At 48.6% G+C, this 25,230-nt stretch overlaps 1 protein-coding gene across 11 annotated transcripts in view; it reads right to left on the bottom strand.

Moving 5' to 3' along the window:
• SH3KBP1 (SH3 domain containing kinase binding protein 1) overlaps window positions 1–25,230 on the bottom strand; it is a 324,264-nt gene that overhangs the window by 35,931 nt on the left and 263,103 nt on the right. For all 11 annotated transcript variants that reach the window (XM_027608838.1, XM_027608844.1, XM_027608839.1 and 8 more), the window contains 3 exons: window positions 16,967–17,018; window positions 13,755–13,835; window positions 10,914–11,073 (listed from right to left, as the gene is read on the bottom strand). In XM_027608838.1, the coding sequence (XP_027464639.1) occupies window positions 10,914–11,073; window positions 13,755–13,835; window positions 16,967–17,018 (293 nt within the window). The remainder of the gene's footprint in view (window positions 1–10,913; window positions 11,074–13,754; window positions 13,836–16,966; window positions 17,019–25,230) is intronic.

Below are 25,230 nucleotides of genomic sequence, written 5' to 3'. Positions count from 1 at the left end.
CCATTATTCAGTTGTCACATCCACCCCTTCGAGTATCTGCTCTGCATGGTGGACACGGAACCATGCTGCCCGGAGCCCCCTTTGGCGAAGGGCTGGTTGCCTCTGCTGCTGGGGGCACCGCTGGCCTCTCCAGGGACCACCTCAGTTACAGAGAGCCTCCTCGGCCAGGGCAAATCCTTTCTAGGGCAGCCCACACTCGACAGTATAAAAATCTTGGCCAGTTCAGCCCAACACAGTATAACTCAGATGGGCCATTTCAGGCCCTCCCTGTGGAGTTGGCCAAGGCTTTGGTGAGCCAGTTATCACAACCTGACTTCTCCCTCGGCCCAACGCTGCTCTGTTCTCCCTTCCATGGGCACTAAACCCTAAAGCAGAGCTGGCATACTAAATGCTGCCTCAGGGCCTGCTTCCTGGAGAACCCCACCTGTGGTGCCCTTTATTTTCATTATATAGGTCAGGAAACGGAGGCTCAGTGACATTAAGTCACTAGCTAACAAAAGGTCATTAAAGTAGTAGGACAGCAGGGTCTGGATTTGAACCTATTAACTTTGACTCCAGAGCCCATGCTCTTGACTGCTTCTCAAAGCTGCTTCACTCAGTCTCCTGGTCATGGGGATGGTGAGTCACCAAGAATGCTGGGCAGCCTGTGTCATTGCAACTCACTGCCAGTTGGGTAAATCGCCTTTGCTCTCCAACTTAAAAAGTGCTCCTAATAAACAAAGATCACACACTCAACCAGCCCAGAGGTGCCCACTCTGGCTGCTCAGATCCAAGACGTGAGACGGGGCGTGTCCAGTCGGAACTGGGGAAGATGTGCCATGTGCATCCCTGGAGAACACGAGCTCAGCCAGTGGCATGGCCCGATTTAGACCAAGCTGGGACAGTTAAGCCAAGACATGTGGCCCGGAAAAGGTGTTGAAGTGCATAGGAAGCCGAGGCAAGCAAATCAGCAAATAAACAAATGAACGAGAGCACTAACAGCAGCAACCGAATGCCACACCCAAGAGATCCAGGACCCTTTTGGAGGTGAGTGGGGCTGAAGGGGAAAAGAGGGAATCCATAGATCCCTATGGAACAAAAGATCCCGAGTCCAGGTGAGGACTCTTTCTAGCAGACCTCCTGCCCACTCTTGGAAGGATCTATTACTTTGGTGTAAATGTTTGGGTTCTAGCTGCCTAAAAATTGTTGCAGGGCGAAGAAAAAAAGCTGAGAAGGAAAGGAAAGAAGAGGAAACAGAAGTGGCCTGTCCTCATGCTCAGGAAACTGAGGCGCACCCTGCAAATCCTGTTTGGTTTCCAGCTTTCATCCCACTCGGGAGGTGTCAACACATTTGGACGATGGCAGATGTCAACGTGAAGATCCTAGAGAAATGATGCGAGTTACCCTGTCTTCTTTCTTGTTCCAATTCCACAGCCTTGTTTTCTTGCCCCTTCTAATGTGAAACTACCCCATCTGATTGTGTACCCCCCTTGTCCTGGTCCAACTGTGCATCAAGGAAGCAAGGCCAAAGGAAGTGACCGCTCCCTGCCTGCCTGCTCGTGACATCGCACTTAGGCTCTGACTGCTAAAACTGGGTACGTGTTACCCAGCTCAAGCCCCTACTTTACTACAGACAAGGGTCTTCGTTCCAAGGACGGGAGTTACGTGCCCAAGGCCATGCAGCTAATTAGTGGCAGAGCTGGAACCAGATGGAAGCTTCCTGATGTCCAGTTCGATCTTTGCCCACCACACCTGGGATGGCAATAATCAAAATTCGTATCCCCATGCACATGCTTTATGCTTCCAGAGATTTTCTCCTCTCTCCGATAAGCAACTGTAAGAGGACTCCACCCATCTGTAAAGGTAGCAGATGTGAAGCCAGTCCTTTAGGGAGAGTTCTGCCCTGGGATGTCACTGCCCGGGGAGATAGAATCCTTCCATCGGGAAAGGACAAAACTGTAACAGCGGTAAGCCCAGTTTCCTTCGATCATCGGCGGGAGGGCAGGAGGAGGCTCCTTCCCCTTTCTGAGAAATAAGGATCCAAAGGCGCTGCTGATATCTGCGGAGTCCTTACATACCCACTTGGTGGCCAAAGATGTCCCAGGAATCACAGGCACTTTTGACTGAGAACTTCCTATTTAAATGTGGGACAGCGCAGGCAAGGCCAGGGGAGCAAGAAGCTGGAAGCAGAGTGGTTTTCCTGGCAGCTCTCCCCTTGCACTGTGTCCTTGTTTGGATGAGCACAAACAAGGTTGGCTATTTATAGGTGGTGAAGACACAGTGGAAGGTGATGGGACATCGCCCACTCAATTCCCCTCCAAATTTCTGTTCTCTGTGCAGACTCCGCAAGTGTGTGTGGGAACGGGCCTCTCTCCAGAGCCCATCCAGAGCACAAACCCACAACCCCCAAAAGGCAAAAGGAGGATGACCTTGCAGCCCTCATCTGCAAATCCACAGTTGGGCATCTCAGAGGCGCAAGGGGCTTTAAAGATGCCAAGAAGAGGGGGAACTCATCATCATGCAACTCAGAAGAGTTTGTGAGGTGCCACTTGAGGAAGAGTGTTCAAAGAAATAGCCCAGGGAAAAAGCACTGTATGACCCAACTAGTACTGGGCCTGGGTGAGGTGTTCGGTCCCCCACTGGTCCCTTGCCTGATTTGGACCATCACTGGCAGGACAGTCAGTGTGCCTTACTGCCCAGGGCGTCTGGGCTGGGGCTAAACCCCGTCACCACTGTTGGTTCTCACGGCAGGAAAAAAATTTCATTTTAGGGGTGGGTGGAAGGAAGAGAGAAGGGTATACATACAAATGAAATGAGGTCAGCAAAGAATGCGGACATCCCTACAGTGTGAAAGGTATTTTCCCCTGTGCCCTATGGGATTCCTCTGCTCCATAAATTAACTTTCCTCCCTCAGTCACGGCCTTCCCTGAGTCCCGACTTCTTTTGAATCTCTAGCTGCTTCTGGGGGAGGTTGCTCATGCTTCCACCCCCTAGAGACCTCCTGATGTGCTGTCTGAGAGCGTCCATGTTTCCTCCCTCCTTCAGGGCTCCAGCGCATGACCTGCTTGTCACCATGTGGAAAGCCCTCTCCCAACAAGGTCACCCAGTGAGCATCTCAAGGGAGGAAAAGCATGCATGGATTTGGTGAGTGCCTCTCAAACGCCAGGCAGAGTCAGGGGCCTGAAGTGCAGGAGCTTGTTTAAATTTGCACACCTGGGCAAGGCAGGCCTCGCTCTACCATTGTGCAGAGGCAGAAACTGAGACTCAGGGAGGTGCACACCTTGCCCAAAGTCACCAGGTAAGGAAGTAGAGGTGTGGGGTATTGGCCCTAGTGTGCCTGGCTCCAAAACAATGGGTGGGCAGGAGCCAAGTCTAGCCTGGTTACCACAGTTAACGACTACCTAGAAGAAAGCCTGGCCAGAAATATAGGTACTTGATGAATATCTGTAATGAATGAATGACAACTGCCCCCCCCCCCGACTCTCTTCTCTCATCACTGAACCCATCTATAAGCTCCCATTTTTCATCTTTTTTTTCTGTAGCCAAGTTTCTCACAAGCCAAGTCTACATAAGCTTGGCCACCTGCCCATTCTCTCTTCAATTCATGCCAACTCTGTCTCTTGCTACCAACCACTGTATAGAAACTCCTGGACTGGGAGCACTAGGGCCAACACTAGTGACCAAAGCCCGTGGATGCCCTTCAGTCTCCGGGGTGCACACTATGGTGGTGTTCTCACAGCAGGGTCGGCTAACGGGCAGCAGCAGCAGCAGTGGGAGCTTGCTAGAAATGCAGGTTCTCAGGCCTTAACCCAGATCTAGTGAATTAGACATTTTGGGGAATAGCGATCTATGTTTTAACCAGCTTCCAGGTGATTCCAGCACACACTCAGGTGTGAGACCCACCCATTCTATAGTTGCTCCATATCCCTTTCTTCTGGCTTCCATGACATCCTACACCATCTAGCCTTTCTGCAGGCTCCTCATTCTTCCTCTGCCCTATAAATAACGATTTTCCCCACTGTTGGCTCCACTCTCTCCTTTCTCTATAATCTCCTGGAGGGACCATTCCCCGCTTGGAATTACCATCCATGAGCCAGTGACACCCACCTCTGTAACTACCAGCCAAGATCTCTCTCCCAAATTCTCCAAAGACATGGCTGGGTCCTGATTTATGGAAAAGAGGGAAACACTCCAACACCACGTGATGCCCCACTAGGACTCTTTGAAAAGGCATTTCGAATACTTGAGTAATCCACCCTCAAAATGATGGCCTAAGCACCCAAGTGCACATTTTACCTGCCTGCTTAGGGAGAATGTGCATGTGCCAGCTACCTTTCTCTGCCTCTTTTTTGATTGATTGGTTTATACCTAGTAAGAGCAAAGAGGTCTTTGTAAATGCCTTCTTGTGGTAGGCATGGGGGTCACACCCCTTACAGAGCCATCGGGACTGGAAGCTTATTTCCTGTTCAGTTGTAATCCCAGGGGCTGGAGCAGCCGGGCTGCCTGTGTAAATCTAAAGAAAAATGAACTTCCGTGTGGGTAAATTGGTCTCAAGAGAGACATATGCCCTTCCCTAAGCACCGAGTTGATGTTTGGCATATAAATGTTTACTTAATCTTTGCCTCAAGCTCAAATGTCTCAGAGCTCAGCTTCCTCTTACCTCCCCGTGTGTCTCTGAAATCCAGCCTCCATCTTCATTACAAGTAAAAACCTTGCAATTCCACTGTCCTCTCCCACTGGACCTGGCGTTTCAGTTTCTGTGGTGCAGCCTCCAGCTCTTCCCAGGAAAAGTACCTCGTGGGTTGACATTTAAAGTGAGAGCCATCTCTGGGTGGCTCAGGTTTGGGAAGGCACCAAGTCTCCTGCCCACAGCCTGGTGTCCAAGACCCAAATGCCCGCCTTCTCACTGAAATCCCTCCTCTGACACATGCCTCCACATCTGAAGTCAATGCACGGTGCCCTCCGGGATGCTTGAGCCACGGTACCACCCCCCCGCCACAACACACACAAATCCAGGACCTCCTCTCTGAATGGCCCACTACCACCCTGACTGTGGAATCCTTCTAATCACTGCCTGTCTTCAACTCCCAGAATACACTGACATTCATCTGGGAGGGCACTGGCTTCTAGAACATCAGCCTCACTCTGGCTCTTGCCGTCTTCCTGAGCCTATGACAGCCATGTGGGCAATCCATCCCCAGAGCCAGCCCCTCCTTCCCCTGGTCCCTTCAGTTCTAATGACCCTCGTTCATCCTTAGTCACCCAGATCCATGGCCCCTCTCTCTGTGGTTAAGTTCATCTTCAGACCTACTGCACCTCTGAAGTTGTGAGCACACACCTCCCCTTTCTGACCAACATCTCTTCTTCTGGCCATCGGCTTTTTCCCACTTTCTGCTCACTCACCCCACCTCCTCCTTATGCCTTTCAGCTTCACGTCCTGCCCCTCCACCCCAGACCTCCTGTCTACCACTCAAGGCCCCTGGAGCACCAGCCCCCTCATCCTCCACCCACCCCCCGCCAGTCACCTGCCCCCTCTACTTGGAGAGCACATGTGGCTCCGTGCTGTACGCAGGATAGCAGACAACGGCCAAAACTCCCTTGCAACTCAGAACAAAGGTTCTGCTCCAGCTTCCCTGCTATTTGGGAAGAAAATGAAAAAAATATTACAAATTGGGGTATTTATGTTTGGGAGGATTAACAAACCTGTTCTAGCCTGCTTCTACCTCTTTCCCTGTTCGGTTTATTCTTTTGAAGGCACACACCTGCCCTGCCCCTCAGGTTTCTGGCTCGCTGCCTCCCACTGCATATAATTACTGGAGCTCAGAGCAACCTGTTTCTCTCCAGCATTTCCTTGGATTTTTCTTTTTCTTTTTTTCTTTTGGACCCTCTCCCAAGTTTCACAGAGGTTTCTGGACCCATATTTATTACATCGATAATACACATTATTGGACATATAACATCACATGTTCATGTGTATGTGTACACACTCATACAAAAAGGTTTAGGTATGTTCCATCAATTGAAATATTTTTATGATCAAATATAAGAACAAGTGAGTAGGCTCTATATTTTTGAGCCTCCATTTTCTCAAGTGTGAAAATGTGGATAGACAGAATGCCTGTCGCACCACCACCACCTTGGATGCATGGTGGGCTGGACAAGATGAGCACTCTGGCTTCACACACTGGGAAATAATAACGAAGGCATCACCAAGGCGCAGACCTTCAAATGAAGGAGACACTCAGGGCCTAATAGAATCTCCTATCATCATTCATTTTCTTTTCTTTAGAGAGAGAGAGGCAGGGGGAGGGGCAAAGGGAGAGGGAGAGAGATTATCTTAGCAGGCTCCATGCCCAGGGCAGAGCTTGAAGCGGGACTCGATCTCGATGTGGGACTCGATCCCACGACCCTAAGGTCATGACCTGAGTCGAAATCAAGAGTCGGACGCTTAACCTACTGAACCACCCCGGCGTCCCCAGCATTCAATTTTTAAATCAACTCTGGCACTAAAATTTTTTAAAACAGTCTTTTTTTTCCTGTTAAAATTCCATCTTAACTTACTTTCTGGAAATTGGAAGAATATTCTTACCATTGGGTAAGTATGTTAATGGCATGCTTCCACTTGCTCAGGCTGGACACAAAATTGTGCACAGGTGTCATTCTACTTCTCCCAGATGTGATTCCTGGAAACTGATCTGCAGCTGAGCCCCAGCATTAGTGAGATCCAGAACAGTGCCTTGTACACAGTGGCCCCTCAATACATTTCTGTTACACGAATGTATCTAAAAATGACTCCCTTCTTCCTAAACTTATGTATTTCTTTATTCTACAAGATACTACTTCCTATTTAAATGGAAAGAAACCAATCTCTTCTGGAAGCCACATTTGGCAGCAAGTTTCTGGCTGGTGAGAACAAGCGCAAGCCCAGACGCTCCAGCTAGAGTGGCGATGCCTAGTTCCCTACAAGTATGGCAAATAATGACTGTGTGTCCATGTGTTCAACTCTCTGTCCAGCCATCCAGTCAGGCCAATCCTAGAGATGATTTGGCTTCCTACAGTAGACAATACTTTCTCTCTGGAGGACCAGTGACACAAAACTGTTTGAATGCTGTTAACATTCCTACCTCAACTAATTGGGCAGAACAAAACAAGTTCATAAGCCAATATATGGGTTGGTTGTCCGATGTAACTGCTTAGCAAAAAATATGAAGTGCATGAGGTATTGAGAAATACTAAGCCTTTCTGTGATCTTAAATTTTGTAATGTTGGAATCCATGGCATGCTAGGTGACGCAGAACATGAGGCACACGTGCTACAGAACTTGTACAGGGCCTGGGAAGGATGATGGGAGAGGCAAAAGTGAACAAAATGTAAGCCCTGGCACCTCCCTCCCTTTGTAGGAATGATGGCATTCAACAAGTGTGTTAAATGAGCCATTACCATATGCTCAACCCTGTAAAGCATGTGGAGATGACAAAACACACTCTTGATCTGCTTTAAATCTGGTAAAGGAGTCCGGGGGTGTGAGCATCCCAAGTGGCACAGCATGGGGCCCCACACTAGGCTAAACATGGGGTGTCAGGCATTTGGAAGAGAGAGCAATCCTGAGAAATAAGGGAAGGCTTCCAGAAGCTGGGTGTGTTAAGTGGGCTCTGAATTCGGGGAGCATTAATAGGTGCATGAGAGGCAGCCAGGGAAGGGGAGGGCACTGTCAAAAACTTGGGAGAATCTAGACCGGGGGTTCTTGCGGTGTGAACATGGGCCAGCAGCGTGGAGATTACAACCTGGGAGCCTGATGGAAATGTAAGTTCCCAGGCCCAACCCCAGACTTACCAAGTCAGCAACCAGAGGGGTGGGGCCCAGCTGTCTGTTTGAACATGGTCTCCAGGTGATTCTGACCCACGCTCGAATTTGAGAACCACCATGTTAGAGCAGGCACCGTTCTCCCTTCAACTGGCTGAGCAAGTGGCCAAAGGAGGTACTGGCTCCCCAGATGCTCCCAGCCTTGCCCGGGTCTGTCACTTCCTAGGACTGTCAGGAAGAAAGCCAGGCACTCTCCTCCCTTGTCCCCTTTTTGCAAACCCAGTGCCCTGGGGGCTGGGCCACCGCGGGGTGAGTGGGAGGCCACCCATGTGAAGAACAGTTACATTTCCCACTGGCTTCTAGACACACAGCCCTCCTCACGCATCTTACCCAGCGATCCATACTTCTAACGGACAAGTGGATGATGGGAGAGCTGGAGGCAGAGAAGAGCTAGGCAGAGGAGAGAAGCAACGGGGGCTTCTGTGAGTCCAGAAGGTCCCAGTTACACTTCACCTCCCCTTTGCATTCAGGTCCAACTGGGGCCTCACAAAGCCTGTACCTATCCCACAATGAGAGGGTTGAGAGCAACCTTCGAAGGCAAAGAAGCCATTGGATTTGCACTTCTCTTCAGATCAGATTAGAACAGTAGGAATATTCTGGAAACTGTTACTGACTTAAGGGAAATGTCTGTAGCCCCTGGAAGACGAACAGAATTTGGCAGAGCGTGCCTTCCGTTCCCCTTTCACGCACCACAAAGTGATGCACAACCTCTGCTCTCCTGTCTCTCTGTGTAGCTCACATTCTCTTCAGAGGCACTTAGGTTCACATAACCGTTTTCTTCTGGAGTGCTAGCTTCTGGGCCAACCATGCTACCGAGGCCTGGGCTGAGGTCACTGGGGCTGTCATGAGGCCCTGTCGTGTGCATGTGCACACAGCCTTCTATCTGTCGGCAGAATAGGGCATGATGTGTAGGGCCTGACCCGCTCAACAGTGGCCCTGGTCCCATTAGTCTCCCCACGGGCCATCACGTGGGGGCAGTTGTCTGGACCTTGGGAGATGCCCGCAGAACGATGTGGGCAAGCCAGCTGCCACTCCAATGGGCTCTCCCGCACTGAGGTCACTGGCTGAGTGTTCAGCTGGGCAGCCGGCCTCCCGCGCGTGGGCTGAGGTGCATCCACCACGGCTGGCAGAGATTCTGCCATGGCTCAACCACTCACAGGGCTACCTGGCCCTATATTTGGGCAAGGGTGGTGGTGTTGTTTTTATTAAGAGTGAATGAGTCACGCTACCACATAGATGAACCTTGGGGCCATCAGGGTAAGTGAAATCAGCCAGTCATAAACAGACAAACGCTATATGGCTCCACTTACATGAGGCATCTAGAGTAGTCAACTTCACACACATAGAAAGTACAGTTGACCCTTGAACAACACTGGTTTCAACTGTGCGGGTCCACTTATACGTGGATTTTTTTTTCAGTGAATACAGGCCAGAACTGTAAATCTATTTTCTCTTCCTTATGATTTTCTTAATAACGTTTTCCTTTCTATAGCTGACTTTATTGTAAGAATACAGTCTATAATATATAGAACGTATAAATGGTGTTAATCGACTCTTTACATCGGTAAAGCTTCTGGTCAACAGTAGGCTATTAGCAGTGAAGTTTTTGGGGAATCAAGCGTTGTACGTGGATTTTCAACTGCACAGGGGTCAGCTCCCCTAACCCTGCGTGTTCAAAGGTCAGCTATACACCGGTGGTTGGCAGGGGCTGGGGGAGGAGGGAGGGGAGAGGGTGCTTAATGGGTACAGAGTTTCAGTTTTGTAAGATGAAAAGAGGTCTACAGATGGATGCAGGTGGTTGTCCAACAATGCAGATGTACTGATGTCGCTGAACTGTACACTTACCAATGGTTATGACAGTCAATTTTATGTTATGTGTATTTACCCCGATTTAAACATTGTTTCCTAAGAAGTGAAGGAGCCCCACGTTGGGTATAGAGATTACTTAAAAATAAAATCTTAAAAAAATATAAGAATGACAATGAAACTAATGTTGATTTACAAGCATGGGGTTGTACACTTGGGAATTATCTTGTTCCATCCTTTTGGGTGCATTCCATTATCATCCTCAATTTATAGACAGAAAAAGTGAGGTGGAGAGGGGCAGTGACATGCTGAGGCCCGCACACGTATGAGGCAAGATGAGATGCAAACCAGGAAGCCTGCCTGACTCCAACATTAGGGCGCTGAAGCCCCATGTGACTCTCACCATGCAAACTTGGCTCCCAAGAACAAAAATCTGGTGAGTGACTGTGTGTTGACAAGTACATGTGAAGACCTCCAGGCCAACAGCTTGCTCTGGTATATGACACCAACACACGTAATACACACGTAACAGTAGAAAGTTCTGGCAATTAACTCATGGCGAGAACACAACACTTCTTTGCTCTGTGGTGGGCAGCTCGGGTCTGGAAGCACAACGTCCAACTCTTACTCCCCATTCCTGACACGTGCGCCCAGACAGCCAGTGGACAAATGTGAATTGTGCCAGGCACACCTCAGAACTACTGCCTGAACAAAGCACATCCCTTGCCTTTGAGGGTCTCATAGTTTGGAGACATGTACACTAAGACAGTATTGGCCATGCCGGGACCTCGGTTCCACGATAGGGCTATGCAACCCAGGGCCAAGGGAGACTGGGACTGGGGAAAGAGGCACCACACAGCAGGGAGAGGGTCAGGGGATGGAGCGCCCAGTGAGATGTGCACACCTGAGGCCAGGGGGACATCCAGGGGATGGGGGGGTGTGATACCCACATTTCCAGTGTGGGGGGCAGCTGGCGTGCCCTAAAGAAGTGCAGGGAAAATCCCTCCGTGTGAGCAGAGCCTACATGCTGGATACCTGATCCCCATCTGCTCATTCTAAAACCCGCACTGTGCCTCCCAGCCTCGCACCCACTTCTGCCCAAGCACAGGAGCAAGAACAGAAGTAGCCAGAGTCCTGAGACAGCTTTGCTAGAAGGTGGAAGGGCAGCTTTGTCCCCCCCCCTTCAGCTGGCCGCACTCGAGGCTCCTCTCCTGTGTCGCACGGCCAACCCTCACCCACCCCCAGTGGCAAGAGCAGAGCAGTACCTGGTGTGGGTCAGGGGACCCACTGGTCGTTCAGGCCTCCTGGGGGGCAACGCACCCGGTCTGCTGAGAGAATTGGTCTTGGGTGGCCGCGGCTTTTTGGGCGGTATGGCAGGAACAGAAGGCTTCTGTAAATCCAGTTTTGGCTCTCTCTCTGGTCTTTCTTTAAGTCATTGTTTAAAAAGCATAAAGAAGACAGAGAGATCTAGTGTAAGTGACAGTACTCAGGGGCAGATGGCTCATTTCCTGTTTTAAAAAAAAATCACTGATGCTACTTACAAAGGTGAAGTTGGAGGGTGAAGAGCATTGTTTATTTTTTAAAATTTTAATTTATTTATGTACTTTTAGAGCCTTGTTTATTTTTTGTCAAGTTAGGAAAAACCCCTCCACAGCTGCAGCCCACCATTGGCTTTTGCCCGTGCTGGCCTAGAGGGCCCTTCTGGCCACTGCCCACCCTTCATGAACTCCTGCTGATCCTTTCTCAGGCTCATCGTGATCCTACTCATCAGCCTGGCTGAACGGTGACCCAGTCACATTCCCTTCTCAACAGCTGAAACCACCCTCAGAGGCAGACTATCTTACTTCCTCACCTGAGCCCAGAAAAGCAGCCCTTTATAAACAGGCTCCACTTGGCTACTTTCTGGGTGTGTGCATGCCTGGCAGAGCCTGTAGGCCGTCAGCCCCCCAGGGTAGAGCCCATGTCTGGTCATCTCTCTAGATCCTACCTGGTGCCTGGTGCATAGCAGGTGCTCAGCAAATGGTTGATGAGTTTGGTCAAGGACCCATAGGACTGGGTGTGAGGAGGCAAGAGGCCTGATGTCTCTCAGGTCAGCCTGTGTAAAGGGCCATGAGCCAGTAAAAAGGGGGGGGCATTTCCAGGAACAAAGAACTAATTCTGGATTCTTTTTGTGCACAAACTAGGGTTTCACAGGTATTTGGTTTCCAAGGGTTTTTGGAGTCAGCTATTAGAATGAAGTTAAAGTCAGATCTGGTGGCCAACTGAGCAGCGGCGTGACTGACAGCTTCGTGTTTTCTGTCCCCAGTTAGCCTTGCTCCACGTGTTGTGTAAAAAGCACGCATCCACATTCTTCTTTATAAAGATGGAACTTCAGAGAGCTGCCTGCTGGAGGACAGGCAGGTTCCCTATGTTCACTTGTAAGCTGAAACTCTGAACATGTTTTGCTTGCAGACACACACTCATATTGTTCAGGTGCCCCGGCTGATTGGCAAAGCGTTAAAAAGCCCACCAGTTGCTATACAGGTATCACTGTGCTCATCCCCACATTTTAGTAGGGGAATTTGCTCCTTCCAGGAATCCTGGGAACTCATTTACTGTCCACAGGGACCAGAGGAGGAAGAAGGGCTTGGCTGAAATGCAAAGGAGGGGAGATTCCTCCTGCTGGGAGGGACTGGGGGGGGCCCTCTGGCAGCGTGCAGAACAAGTGGGAGGGGGGTTTGTGCCCACCTCACAGGGAGGCCAAGTCTCAGGGTAGGGCTGGCTCTCTGGCTCCCGTTGCTTCTGACCAGGGTTTCTGCCTTCCAGACCCACTGTAGCACTGAACAAGGAACCATAGGAGTGGAAGGAACCAGAAGTGTGTGGCCACTTGGCCAGCCAACTAGGGCAGTTGTTCACATGGAAACCGAGTCCTTATGTTAGTCAGCATGGAACAGAGCTGGAAGTGTCCTTATGACGGAGCCTGGCTGTCAGCCAGAAACTAGTCATGTGTCCTCCATGTGGACAGGGGGCAGTGTTCGGTTATGTCACAGCACACATTCTCCTCAAAGGGCTGTTTGTGTCACACACACACACACACACACACACACACACACACACACACACACGCACGCGCGCGGCTGTTCTTTCACTGCTCTGGGACACAGACCTGGCCTTTCAATGAGGTTCCACAACTCAAATTTTAAGTGTTCACTGTGAAAGAAAAGAGATGTAACTTCTTAAGAGCTGGCAATGTTGGTAAAACTTTTGGCAGGCTGATAAAAAATATTAAATTTCACAATAAAATTTCATGAGGCCACCCAGGAGCACCTCCAAATAATTACATGCATTAATTCCACATTTCTCTTGTGACTTCCAAATAACTGCTTTTTTAAAATGGGATTTGCTCTGCCTCCTGCTCATAATAATAACATAGCACTTTTCCCATAAAATGTGTGATCAATCAAATCTTAGACACCTAACAAAATGAGTCCTTCCACAGCGTGTAGATTTCTTTGGGCAACAGACTCAGAACAATAGGAGTCAAACACATTTGTAAAGCTGACTGTGTGAGACAGACGAAGCTACTTCCCTTCAGATGATACTCCTGACCGTGGACATGTGTCTGTGACATAGTAGCCAGAGTCAAAAGTCCAGCAGTGGCCGAGGATGACGGCTTTCATTTATCCGGATGGGAACTTCTCTCAGTCACATCAACCCGTGAACAGTTAATAAGTGCCCTGGGGCACGAGGCATGGGAGAGGGCGGGATGGAAACTGTGGCGAATACATCCAGGCCCTCAGGAAACTTCCAGTTGGCACCCTGACTTCAGGATGCCCCTGGTGTAGGGAGGGCGGCAATGGGGGGAAGACCGGGATGGAAGAACCCCAATGTGTGAAGTGACCGGGCTCGTTGTTTTTCATTTGGTGAAGAATTCTGGCCCAAAGAAGCACCACATAATCCTCTCTCCTATTTCCTTAGAAATGGGATATTTAAAAGCAACCAAAATAAAACCATAATCACCATACTCCCCCCAAAAAACAAACTCTGTGGATAATCTGGACTAGCCCTATGACCACCGCTTTGTCTCCTGCTGTTCGATCAGTACCAGTGAAGACTTGATTTCATACCTTTCTCTTCTGTTCTGTTTGGAAGCGTTTCTGGTCTTTCAGGAGGTATCTTTTTAATTTCATGTTTTCTCTCAGTGGTACCTAAGGGGAAAAGGATAACAGTGATCAGAACATGTTTTCTCTATCCATTTATTAGACATACCAGCATTTTAAATATTTATCAGGTACAGCAAAGTCAATAGACTGTTCTCCCCCTAAGCCGAGCGCTGGTATTGCCTGGCAAATATAAGCCGCTTAGAAAGAGCAGAAGCCATTTTTGACCTATGTCATTAAGTTTGCCTTCCTATACATCCTTAATTTACAAGAATGCCATTAATGTTTTCTGATATTTAAATCTGACTTCCTTAGACATCAAAACAGTCACAGAAAATCACTGGGTGTGGGTGGAAAATATGTATAAACAAGTCAATCACCAAAATATGCCAATAATGGGTCACCGGCTATTGCTCTACAAATAAAAAGAAATTTCACAGGGACCTGGAGTCTAAGTTGTAGCAGTTTTAAAATATGGCCTCAAATTGTTTGCTACCCTTCCCATTAAGAGGGGGGGTCTATGTCCTCTGTCTGGAATGTGGGTAGGCTTGTGACTGCTTCAACCAGGGGCCAATATGATACCATATAATTTCCAAGGCTGTGTCATAAAAGACTGTGTCACTTATGCTTTATTTGCTGGAATACTGAACCTCCATGTGAGAAGTCCAGAACCCTGAGGACTGCTAAAGAGGCCATGTGTAGACACTCTGGCCTACGGCCTCCACTGAGCCAGCCCTCCAGCCACTCCTGCCAAGGGAAGTGAAGACATGAAAGCAAAGCAGCCATCTCCAAAGGCTGGACAGCATTCCCAGCTGAGGCCCCAAATATCAAGGAGCAGAGAGACAAGATGTCCTGGCCAGGCCCTGTTCAAATTCCTGACCCCAGAAGCCGTGGGCATAAGAATATCCTTGTTTTCTGCCACCAGGTTTGGGTTGGTTTGTTATGCAGCAGTAGTAACTAGAGCCTATTTTTAAGTGGAGGGATGTGCAAAGAAGATCTGTGGTTCTCCCTCAGTCCAGTTAATCTATGCCTGAATTCCTCAAACGTTACATATGACATTTCCCCAGATACACCCACATGGCCATGTCGACTGCAGCTGCTCCCTCACCTGGGGTCTTCAGCAGTGCCCGTGGCCTCAGGTGCATAAGAACACTTGGAAAATAGCTAAAGCATAAAACCAATCACAAGTACTCCTCACACCTAGGGACTTGCCTGAGTGCTTGACGAATTCCTTACTGTCCATCCCTACGGATGGGTGCTTGGTACTAAAAATCTCAATTTCAGGGGCGCCTGGGTGGCTCAGTCAGTTAAGCATCTGCCTTCAGCTCAGGTCATGATCCCAGGGTCCTGGGATCAAGCCCCACATCGGGCTCCCTGCTCGGCGGGAAGCCTGCTTCTCCCTCTCCCTCTGCCTACCTCTCTGCCTACTTGTGCTATCTCTCTGTCAAATAAATAAATAAAATCTTTAAAAATAAAATAAAATCTCAATTTCATAGCATCAGAAGCCAAAGGAACTAAAAAAAAAATCCACTGAACACACTTCACCAAAATCTCCTTAATGACTCACTCCAAATTAAACACTGTATCTAATTTCTGTCAATTCCATTTCTGTTTTTTTTTTTTTTTTGTCAAATAATCAAACACGAGGAAAGCTGATGATAGGGAAAATACAAATATCTACCTCCCTGTCACAGAGCAATTCCCAGGATCATTCAGCAGGATAAATGAGCAGTAGGAGTCTAGGAAAATTAAATGCCATCTTGCTTTGCCCCACAGAGATCCAGCATAACCTTTCATAAAATTGCTTTAAAAGGAAAAGAATTTGCCTATCATGCTACAGTCTAGGCTTCTAATGATAACAAAGATGTTCCTTATCATCCCTAGCGATGCAGGAGGAACTGACGGATCCTACTACCATGAAGAATCCAATCCTAGTTACATTCCAGGCTTCTTGAGCCTTGGGCCACTCAGCTCATCTCCATGGTCTGTAATCCATCGCCAAGGCCTCGAGGAAAAGGGTCGTCAGAGAAAAGCAAAACAACAGCCAGCTTTAATTTCAGCACAACAAAATATTGATCCGGTGTGAACCACTAGGTGGCAAAATTAAACTGCTCAATGCAAACGACGATGGGGGCGGAACAGAAGATGTAATTAACACATCATTTCGGGTCTTAATCTTCGTAATTCTCAACTATCCCAAAGGGAATGGGAAAGGAATTTGGGGTCAAGCTGATTTCCCCCTCAACTCCGTGGGCCAAAAAAACGTTAAAAAAAATCACTCCTTAATAAATTTGTGAATAAACCAATCTGGAAATTTATTCATACTTTAAATGCTATAGAAATATCACAGTTATTCATGTGCGGAACTAAAAATACCCCTACTCTTCTTCTGTTTTAGTTGTTAATTTGTTAAAATGCCACTTAACTAGTTATTCATGGAGGAATTTCTCCCCATAATTAGTTCTTAACAATTATAAAGAAGAGTTCTGTGGGGAAATATGAATGATCATTTTTAGGTATGAGAACCCTGTGCGCAATGTGTTACCAAATGTCCAACCACATCACGTCTTCCTATATTATTCAACTTTAATGTCTGAACTACACAGAAAAAGTGAACTGGACTCTTTTTAAGATGAAAAAAGTATCACGAGGAAAAGTATTTATTGCTAGAATAACATTTTTTGTTGGGCGGTGTAAGTGAAGTAAGTACAAATTTTGGTTAACCACGTTTTTCTTTTTTTTGCTTAAAAATTCAGCACCACTGTACATGCGTGGTGAGGCTATGACCCGTGGGAAGCAATCCTCCCTAAGCTGACCCTTGAGATTAGGTGGGTGTGGGCAAAGCAGGACAATTAAGTTCTTCCTTCCTCAAAAGCAGTTGATTAGAAATACAAAAAATACAACAGAAAAAAAAAAAAAACTGGTTTACTCCAAAGCAAAGTCTTTCTGGTCATTCACCTGGGAGGCTAGATTTTTTCACTGTACCAGGGATACATTTTAATGATATGTTTAATTTTTAGGAAAAGCAGCAGTATATTTAAAATCTGCCTGTTGAGACCAAGTGGTAACTTCCCAATTTGGTGATCCGTGGCATTTGAACCTAAGAACCCTGAGCTCTACCAAGGGTGCTGTAGATACACACAGAAGGACACGGTGTGTCCAGAATGGAAGCGCATTACCTGCTCCTTGCTTGATGACAGGAGCGGACGGAGGAGGCGGCTTCTTGGGTCTCTGAAAAATGAATCAAAATGATAACACATGAGATTGTTGGCAAGCCAACGAGATTGTTGGCCTGTCACACAAGGACCACAGACATTGTTTTCTAGATGTAGTTTGGACAGTCCAGAGGAGCTCTCCAAAAAATTGGGCAATTCTCTCTCCGGGGATGTCAGATTTTGGCACCTTTAAGCCAACACTAAAATAAATTCAGTCTGCAAAACAAAACTCTGACGGACAAATGAAATACCATTTCCCCCTTTCTAAATTTGTAACAGCCTTCTGGAAAAGCACGGCTCAGCAAAAATGGCCTGAAACCAGCAAGCACAATGGTCCTCCTACACCAAAACCGCATTTGCAATTAAGATTTAATCTGCTGAATAACCAAGTGATTCAGGAGAGTCATTGGGACAGCTCGAAATCAGATCTGCTCTGGACGGGGGACCTTCAGCAAAAGCAGGCCAAGGGGCTGCTGTGGCTGGGAGTCAGTGGGTTCTAAACCTTCAGCCCCTTCTGACCCCAAGGCTGGCAGGCCATTCGCAAGGCCCCCCGCAGACCAGTTGTACCCTGGAAAGTGGAATGGGGTTTTTTGCATATTGGCTGTGGTCTGTTTTTCTCTCACAGCCTGTCAGTCTGTAGGTGACGAGGCAGCTATGCAATCGGTGGCATCCGTCCCTGAACCGGTTCCAGGGCCTCTCCTTGCTCACACAGGATTGACTATAGGAGGAAGATGGTGAGGCTGCACTTGGCAGATGATTCAGGGGCCAAGAATCCAGCCAGGGCACAATTCTTGGCCACCATACTTGGAGAGGGGAGCCAGAGGTGAGGCGAGAACCATCTCAAAATCAAAATCATTAAAGAAAGATGGAAACAGGAGGATTTGAGAATCTGATCCATGTTGCTGCTGATGCTTCTCCTGACCCTCTCTGGGCATCACACACCAGTAACTTTTTAAAACAGCTCCAGAGACTCTCTCCTGCACTCTGAAAATGAACCATTCTGACATTACCGCAAGGACCAGCCAAAGCACCCACCAGTCCCTGGCCCCTACCCGCTGGGGCCCACCAGTGCCTGCTATAGTACTAGAGCACAGGAGGAAATGATTTCAAGTGAAACCCGGAGAATATGAGACCCATAAAGAACTTTCTCAGGAGGCATCACAGCATGTAGGCTCTGGATTCTGTGACATGTCACCTCTGCTCTTCAGTAGCTGGGTGACGTGGCTAAGTTACCGGGAGTAAGTAGAGTAGTGTGGTGGCTGAGAGGTGGGGTTTCAGAGCCTGATTACAAATGCTGGCTCTTTCAATTCCTAGCCGTGGACACTGGGCAAGTGAACTGACCTAGCTAAAGCTTCTCATCTGTAAAATGGCAATGGTATCACTTCCCTCTTGAGAGGAGGTGGTTTCATACGCAGAGGGAGTCAGTAAGCACTGCCCCTGTTGAATCTTCGTGACAAGCCTAGAAGTAGTGATCTTATTATGCCCATTTTGCAGATGAAGTAATTGAGGCTTAAAGAGATGAAGCCATTTCCCCAAGTCACCAGTCTATTAAATAGGGTGGGGGCTGGGAGCCCAGCCCCATGCTGTCTGACCCACAGGTCTGCTCTTAACCACTGTGAAGGACCTGCCTTGCCAGAGAGCATCCACAAGACAGACCACCACAAGGCCATACACCACACACAGCGTGTACAGAAGCACAGGGAACTGTGTCATGTGAAAGTTGGGAGGAAGAAAATACGGGTATCAGATTGCAGCTACAGTATGAGCTCGAATCAACTATGTTACAAAATATACAGAAAGAGAAAAAGACTGGAAAGGAATAAATTTACAGTGTGATACCTGACTAGTGTAGGATTATGGGCATGTGTGGGTTTGTGTGTTTCCTTCTTAATATGTTCCAGTACCGCCTATATGAGTACAGACTCACTTCATTACAAAAAAGAGAAAGAAAGATGCTCTAAGGGCCACCTCCCCCTGCACACAGGCCGTCCACTGGCGAAAGGCCCTTTCCTGTCTGCCAGCCCCTTCCAGCTCTCCACTCCAACTTCTTCCTTTTTCTGCCTCCTTTCTCTGTCCTTGTACAAATTAGCTGGGGACAGATGTGTTTACCTAATGAAGTTATTGTTGAAACTCTGCCAACTAACCTTCCTTTACCTCAGGATCAGAGTAACTTCTGATTCACAGACAGCACCCTGTGGCCTCGTTCTTCCTGGCCAAGCCCCAACGATGCCTACCCAGTGGGTGTCTTGCTCGCTTCCTGCTTGTTTGAAACATTTTATAACCATTTCATATGAGCCTCCCCTTGCTGAGCCTGTTCCCCCAGCGACCTCGCCTCAAACCACAGGGCCCCAAATAAAAAAAGACAATTACAAGTCATCATGTTTTCCAAGATTACTGTGCAAAGAAAAAAATCCCTCAGTGTTGTGTCAGATTTGGCATGGGGCAGACTGACGGAATGTGACCGGGCAGGGCAGAGGGGCACTGAGAGAGAGGACAGGAAGTGTTAGGCTAAGAGACAGCGTGTGACAAGCGTGGTCGTGGCAAGTGTGTGCTTGACGGGGGCAGGGGCAGGAGGCAGAGGTGTGAGGTGTTGTGAGGAGCCCCGGTGGTAGTGGAAGCAGGTGGGGGCAGTTCTGAAAGGAGGAAACAGTCTGTGCTGTGTGTCTTGCACCCACGGGGCTTGATCAGCATTGGCTGCAGGCCAGGTTTGCTTATGAGCAGAACGGGTTTATAGGTTGTCCTGGGTTTGTTTTTGCTTTTGTTTTTTCCCTTTGACTGACTTCACTCTCTGATGCCCTCAAACTTAGCCTTATGGCCTCCTTAGATGAGAAACGATGCCACATTTTCAAAGAAGAGGTCTTTGAAAGTAATTCTAAACAAAAACCAGGGCCAGAGTTCCGTGCAGCTCCAGACTGCCCCCCAAGTGATTAAGAGAAGATTGCACAGGGGCCTACAGGGATTTTCCTCTTTAAATGCAACAGGAAGCATGGGGCAGTGAGAACTGAGAAGGCAGGCTGGGAAAATCTGTAGCAAAACGTGACAGGAAAGACTTCAGCACAGGCATTCATGATTCTTAAATCAAAAGACGCAAGCACATCACTTAGTCAGTTTTCCCCAAAATGTCCGATTGTGACCGGACCAAGGAAAGAGCACGGAGCGGGTCTCCAGGTTAAGCAGTAGCCCAATGCCTTCTCTGCCGAGTTGACCAGCATTAACTGGTGCCACAGGTGTGCAGTCAGAAACACCCTTTCAACTCAGGCGAGTTATTTTCAGTCATGAATTTTTAGAGGCACTTGTTCTATTTCTTCTCTTTATCCCTCCCTCCATAGTGGAAATATAACACTCCAGATCCAAATTCAGATGGCTTCAGCCCGCTCGATTTGCAGATCGATGCTAGAAACAGAGGATATTAGAGCTACGAGTGATCACAGAGTCCCCTCTATACTGAGGAGACTGAGGCCCAGAGGGGTTGGGTCAACCGCTGGGTGGTGGCCAAAGAGGGCCCAGAACTCACATCCCTCAATGTCCATCCAGACTGTGGCAATTCATTAAGAGCCAACATGAAAATGTTCCTAACAAAATCAATGAGCCAACATTTTCTGATTTCTAGGAGAGCAGAATGCGTTCCCCGGTCTTCCCATATGCAGGGTGTACAGGCCTGTGTGCGCCTGCGTGTGCATCTGCCTGTGTCGAGTCGTTGGCTTGGACACAGAAGCAAACACCATCCTTCAAAGGATACGTTAACTAGATCTGATTTCTTACCATTATTACCAGGAAGAAAATAGATCTGAATGTTCTGGAGTGAAGACAGCAGGAAGGCAAGTCTTACTTACTTCCTGCTGATGGATTTCAGAGCTGACTCTGCCCTTTGTTTGGCAAGCCCAGCCAGTCCCAGGCAAAGAGCTCATCAGCTGGCTCAACTGGTCTCCCTGGCAGGAAGTTTGACTTGCCACTTGGCCTCTTGCCTTCAGAGCTCTGGCCCCACACATGTGGTTTGTTGAGAATAACCAGAGGAGCATACTCCTGATGGCTGGGTACACTTGAGGGGGGCGCTTTGTTAGAGGAATATATATGATAAGGCTCTGGAAGCAAATCTTAGCTTGATTTTCAGCCTTGGGGAGCCCTCCTCCAGGCATCCAGCTAAGTTCTCTAGAGGTGTCTGTGTGAGGCTAGAGAGGGGTTAAAAATGGACAGTTCCTGACCAGGGCACCTCTCATGGATCTAGATACACATGAAGGCCTCCACTCTGCCCTTTGCTTCCCTGTCCCTGGTGGATTGGCGACACCTTCGAAGAGTGCAGCTGAGGCTATGCTCCGGGTGATTACAGCACCTGTAAGGGCCCCTCTGCACCCTACAGCGTCTCTAGCACAGGAGGTCCCCGGGGGCCACCACAAAAACCTGCTCTCAGCAGGGTCTCTCTTGAGTTTCCTCTCCTTAACCTTTGGCCTGGTGGCCTGCATCCCTGGGCCTATCCAGACTGCTAGCCTATTGGGGAATCACACAGGTTTTGGTATTTGGCTTCTTCCCAAGATGCTCTCACACTTTACCCCCTTGTCTCATGCCCCTGCTCCCTCCGCCCACTGTAAAAGTGATGCCTCGACTCCATGCCCAGACCTCACATCTCGATAGAAAGACCCGAGCACCCCCATGTCCACTTCTCCCTACCCCCCCCACCTTCCTCTTTCATGCTAGTGCAGGAGAGAGCAGTAAGTAGGAGGGGAGGGACCAAAAGAAGGGAAGGTACACCTGGTCACCAAACGACCAAAGGACAGGCGAGTCCTGAGAGCCAACCCTGTATCAAGCAAGCATGCTGCTATAGGCTGCATGTTTGTGCACTGAATGGACCCAAAATTCCTATGGTGAAACCTAATCCCCAATGTGGTGGTGTGTTGAGGTGCTGCCTTTGGGGGGTGACTGGATCATGAGGGTGGCACCCTCATAGATCAGATTAGTGCCCTTACAGAAGAGATCCCAGGGAGCTACCCTATCTCTTCTGCCGAGTGAGGGCACAGGCATCTACGAACCAGGAAGCGGACCTTCACTAGATAGATGCCACATCTGCTGGCACCTTGATCTTGGACTTCCCAGCGTCCGAATTGTGAGAAATAAAGTCCTGTTGTTTATAAACCACCCTGTCTATGGTATTCTGTTACAGCAGCCTGAACTAAGACACACACTTTCAGGCCCCATGAAGGAGAAGCTTGGGACACGGGCTCTGCCTTCAAAGAGATGACAGTCGGACGGAGTGATGACAGAGAAGCACTTCAGGCAAGGGCACAACTGAATGAGGTGCTCAGCTGAGAGAGTACGGGCTGTAAGTACCAGCAGAGAAGGGAGAAGGAGGCCATCCAGGCTACTTCAGGGAAGCTCAGTTAGGGCTCTGCCATTAGGTCATGCTTAGGTGACATTAGTGCCTTGACGGTCCCCATCTCTACAGATAAGGTTGGAGGTGAATTATTTTTTCACAATGCTGCTTATTGGAAGCACCTATTTGTTTCTCTTTGGAAGACTATTTTTGGGGGAAATATTTCCTTGGACATCTTTAGAAACTAGAAGTATTGGGTCTCAAAAGGCTGAAGGACATGACTAGGAACAAAGAAAATTTGAGTTGAGTTGGTTTTATAAACTGGGTTGTCAGATGATGGGGGCTAAGGTAAGGGACCTCCTAGGAATGCGGTAAAGAGAATGTAGTCCCAGTTACACCGGCAAGATCCCCCACCAGCGGACTAGCCATTGTGGGAATCAAGCGAGTCCCTTCCTGTAAAAGTTTGGACCCTACTGAACTGCTGAGTGGTCTTAAGGTTGGCACTCGACCATAACTGAGAGTGTGGGAAATGTACTTGACTGCACCACAGCGTGTCTGGAGATCGACAGTGAACAAGAAGGGTCCGCTCAGCTGTGAACCCCAAGAGCCGTGGAGAGGGTTGTTGAGGCTGAAGGTGCGGTGCGCTCGCGAGCAGCCTCCAGGATTGGCGGAGTTCAGTGCACAGCTCCCGGGCGCGCACCCTTCCCTCTGGTGCACCTGCAAGGGCCTGGGTGAGAGCAGCTAGCTCCCGCAGAAAGTGCCCAACAAACGCGGTTTCCTGTAGAAGCTGGAGCGAGCACCCTGGGCAGGCAGACCCGCGTGCTCCAGGCCGGCTGACATTTTAGTTCTCATTGCAATGAGTAAGCTGGCAGCCTGGTCGCTGGGTCAGGCTCCGTGAGCTGGCAAACGGGAGCCAGCATCGCAGCCACAGGCACCTTGAGAAATCTTTGAGGGAAGGTTTCTGTGCCCCTGAGCGGCAGACCCTCCACTGCAGAACATTCGCTATGGGAACTTTTGCAACGCCCTGGTTCTTGACATGGTAGACAAACTCAGAAGGTTCCTCCGTGTCGATGGACACTAGAACAGTAACATCGTCTTCGGGTGATTTGAACAGTTTCTCTTCAAGACTCTAGAGCCTGCAACTTTTTCTTAAAACGCAATCCTTCGGGAACATTATCGTTCAGAATATCTATTCTATTTTTTTTTCAATGACACTGGGAAGTTTTCTGCTGTTCTTGAGAGTTCAGGTTCCCCATTTTCCTTCAATAATGACGGCAGAGCATGTGCATTGCTTCATTAGAGCTCTCGGAATATTTAATCTTTCCATTTTGATACTCAGTTTTACTGTCAAGTCTCAAAATAAACAGCCATTGAATCTACGTTCTCTCATAAATAGCTTACATAATTGCTCTAAAATATGCACCAAGAGATCAACGGGTGCTCTCCCCGCCAGGGAACATCTTGAGAGAAAGCCCCAGAGCGTTTGTCACCTAGTGAGAGAGAATCTGTTGAGGACTCTCTGAAAGAAAGCCCTCCAGGAAATTCCAAAAGGCTACCTGAGTCCGCACCGAGCCGCCGCAGAAAAGAGCTAGCCTCGTCAGAATGCTTTGGTGATGCCTACTGATTCAAGAGGTCTGCTGCTGAATAAATGCTGTTTGCTGCTGTCTATCCCAATCATCCCAGACCGTCCTCCTTTCTGGGTGAATGGCTGCAGCCCCAGCCACTGGCAAGACAAGATGACATGTGCTGAAACTGGTGGCAGAATAATGTTTCAGACTCTGTCATTCACACAGTGCATTTGTGTTAATGATTCTAATCATCTTCACACAGCCAGCTCAGCAAACAACAGCCCCGGTTCCTGTCACACTGTCACCAGCTCACCAACACTTTGCGTGCGGCGATAAAGGCTGGCAGAACAGCCGATGCAAAGCTGGGTGGCTGGTTTTGTGGGCCAGAGGGGATGGAAAGGATGTAATACTTTAAATTTTCTGAAAGCTAAATGTCACATTATACAATCACTTCTCAGCTGTAGGTATTACTTTGTCTGACAGGTTTGACTGTTGTTTCCCCCTGCCGTTTTCTTCTTAGGGACAAGGTTAAAAGACCTATCCAAGAGATGGTGGCTGCCTGTCTGAGGTTGGAGAGATGCCCACGGGGCCCCAAGGAGCGTGCATGCCTCAACGAGCAAGTTGAGTCCACTCCTCACTGACAACTTCACTCTCTCAGTGGAAGTCTTCCCTTAATACCTTATGTAACAGAGCAGAGCTTCTAGAAGAGTATGCCATGGAATCTCTCTCACCTGGTATATTTATTGTCCCACTAAAATGTGACTGGGAACTAGAAAGCAAGGTGCCACAATGTAGGCAACCACAGACGTGGCTCATTTGTTAAAAGAATTATCCAGATTTCAGCTTAGCCTTCAAAATCATACTACCTCCTTCAGAACCGGGAAGGTAGCAAATGGCCAGCAGGATAGCATGCTGGCTAAGATTCCTTGGCCACAGGGAGAGGAGTCACCAGGAAGGTCTTGGCATCCCAGTGCTTCAGGACGTGAATACCTTTTACCCGGCTTGCAAAGATCGGCGAGAAGGGTCAAACAGGCAGTCTGGATGGCCCTCTCCCCTCCACTCCCTGGAAGAGGCCCACCCTCAATGTCCTTTCGGAAAGGTCCAGCAAGTCTCTATGGCCCTGAACATCAGACCTGCTGCCCAACTCTACGCCCACTAGGGCAGCAGCTGCATGTACCCTCCCCTCCTCATCAACCAGCACAGTGGCTAGCCCAAGAGAAGGGACCCAACACACACACAGTGGGTGAATAAATAAACATAAAACATAACTGCCAGGTAGCAGGTCCTGAAACAAATATGAGAAACAACATGAAGATTATGCCATTCTGTGCCCGCTTGTCTCTATAGGTATAGTT

The sequence above is a fragment of the Zalophus californianus genome, chromosome X (genome assembly GCF_009762305.2).
Source record: "Zalophus californianus isolate mZalCal1 chromosome X, mZalCal1.pri.v2, whole genome shotgun sequence".
In the NCBI taxonomy this organism is placed as follows: Eukaryota; Metazoa; Chordata; class Mammalia; order Carnivora; family Otariidae; genus Zalophus; species Zalophus californianus.
The sequence above is the reverse complement of the archived record's forward strand: the minus strand, read 5'-3'. Positions and strand labels throughout refer to the sequence as shown.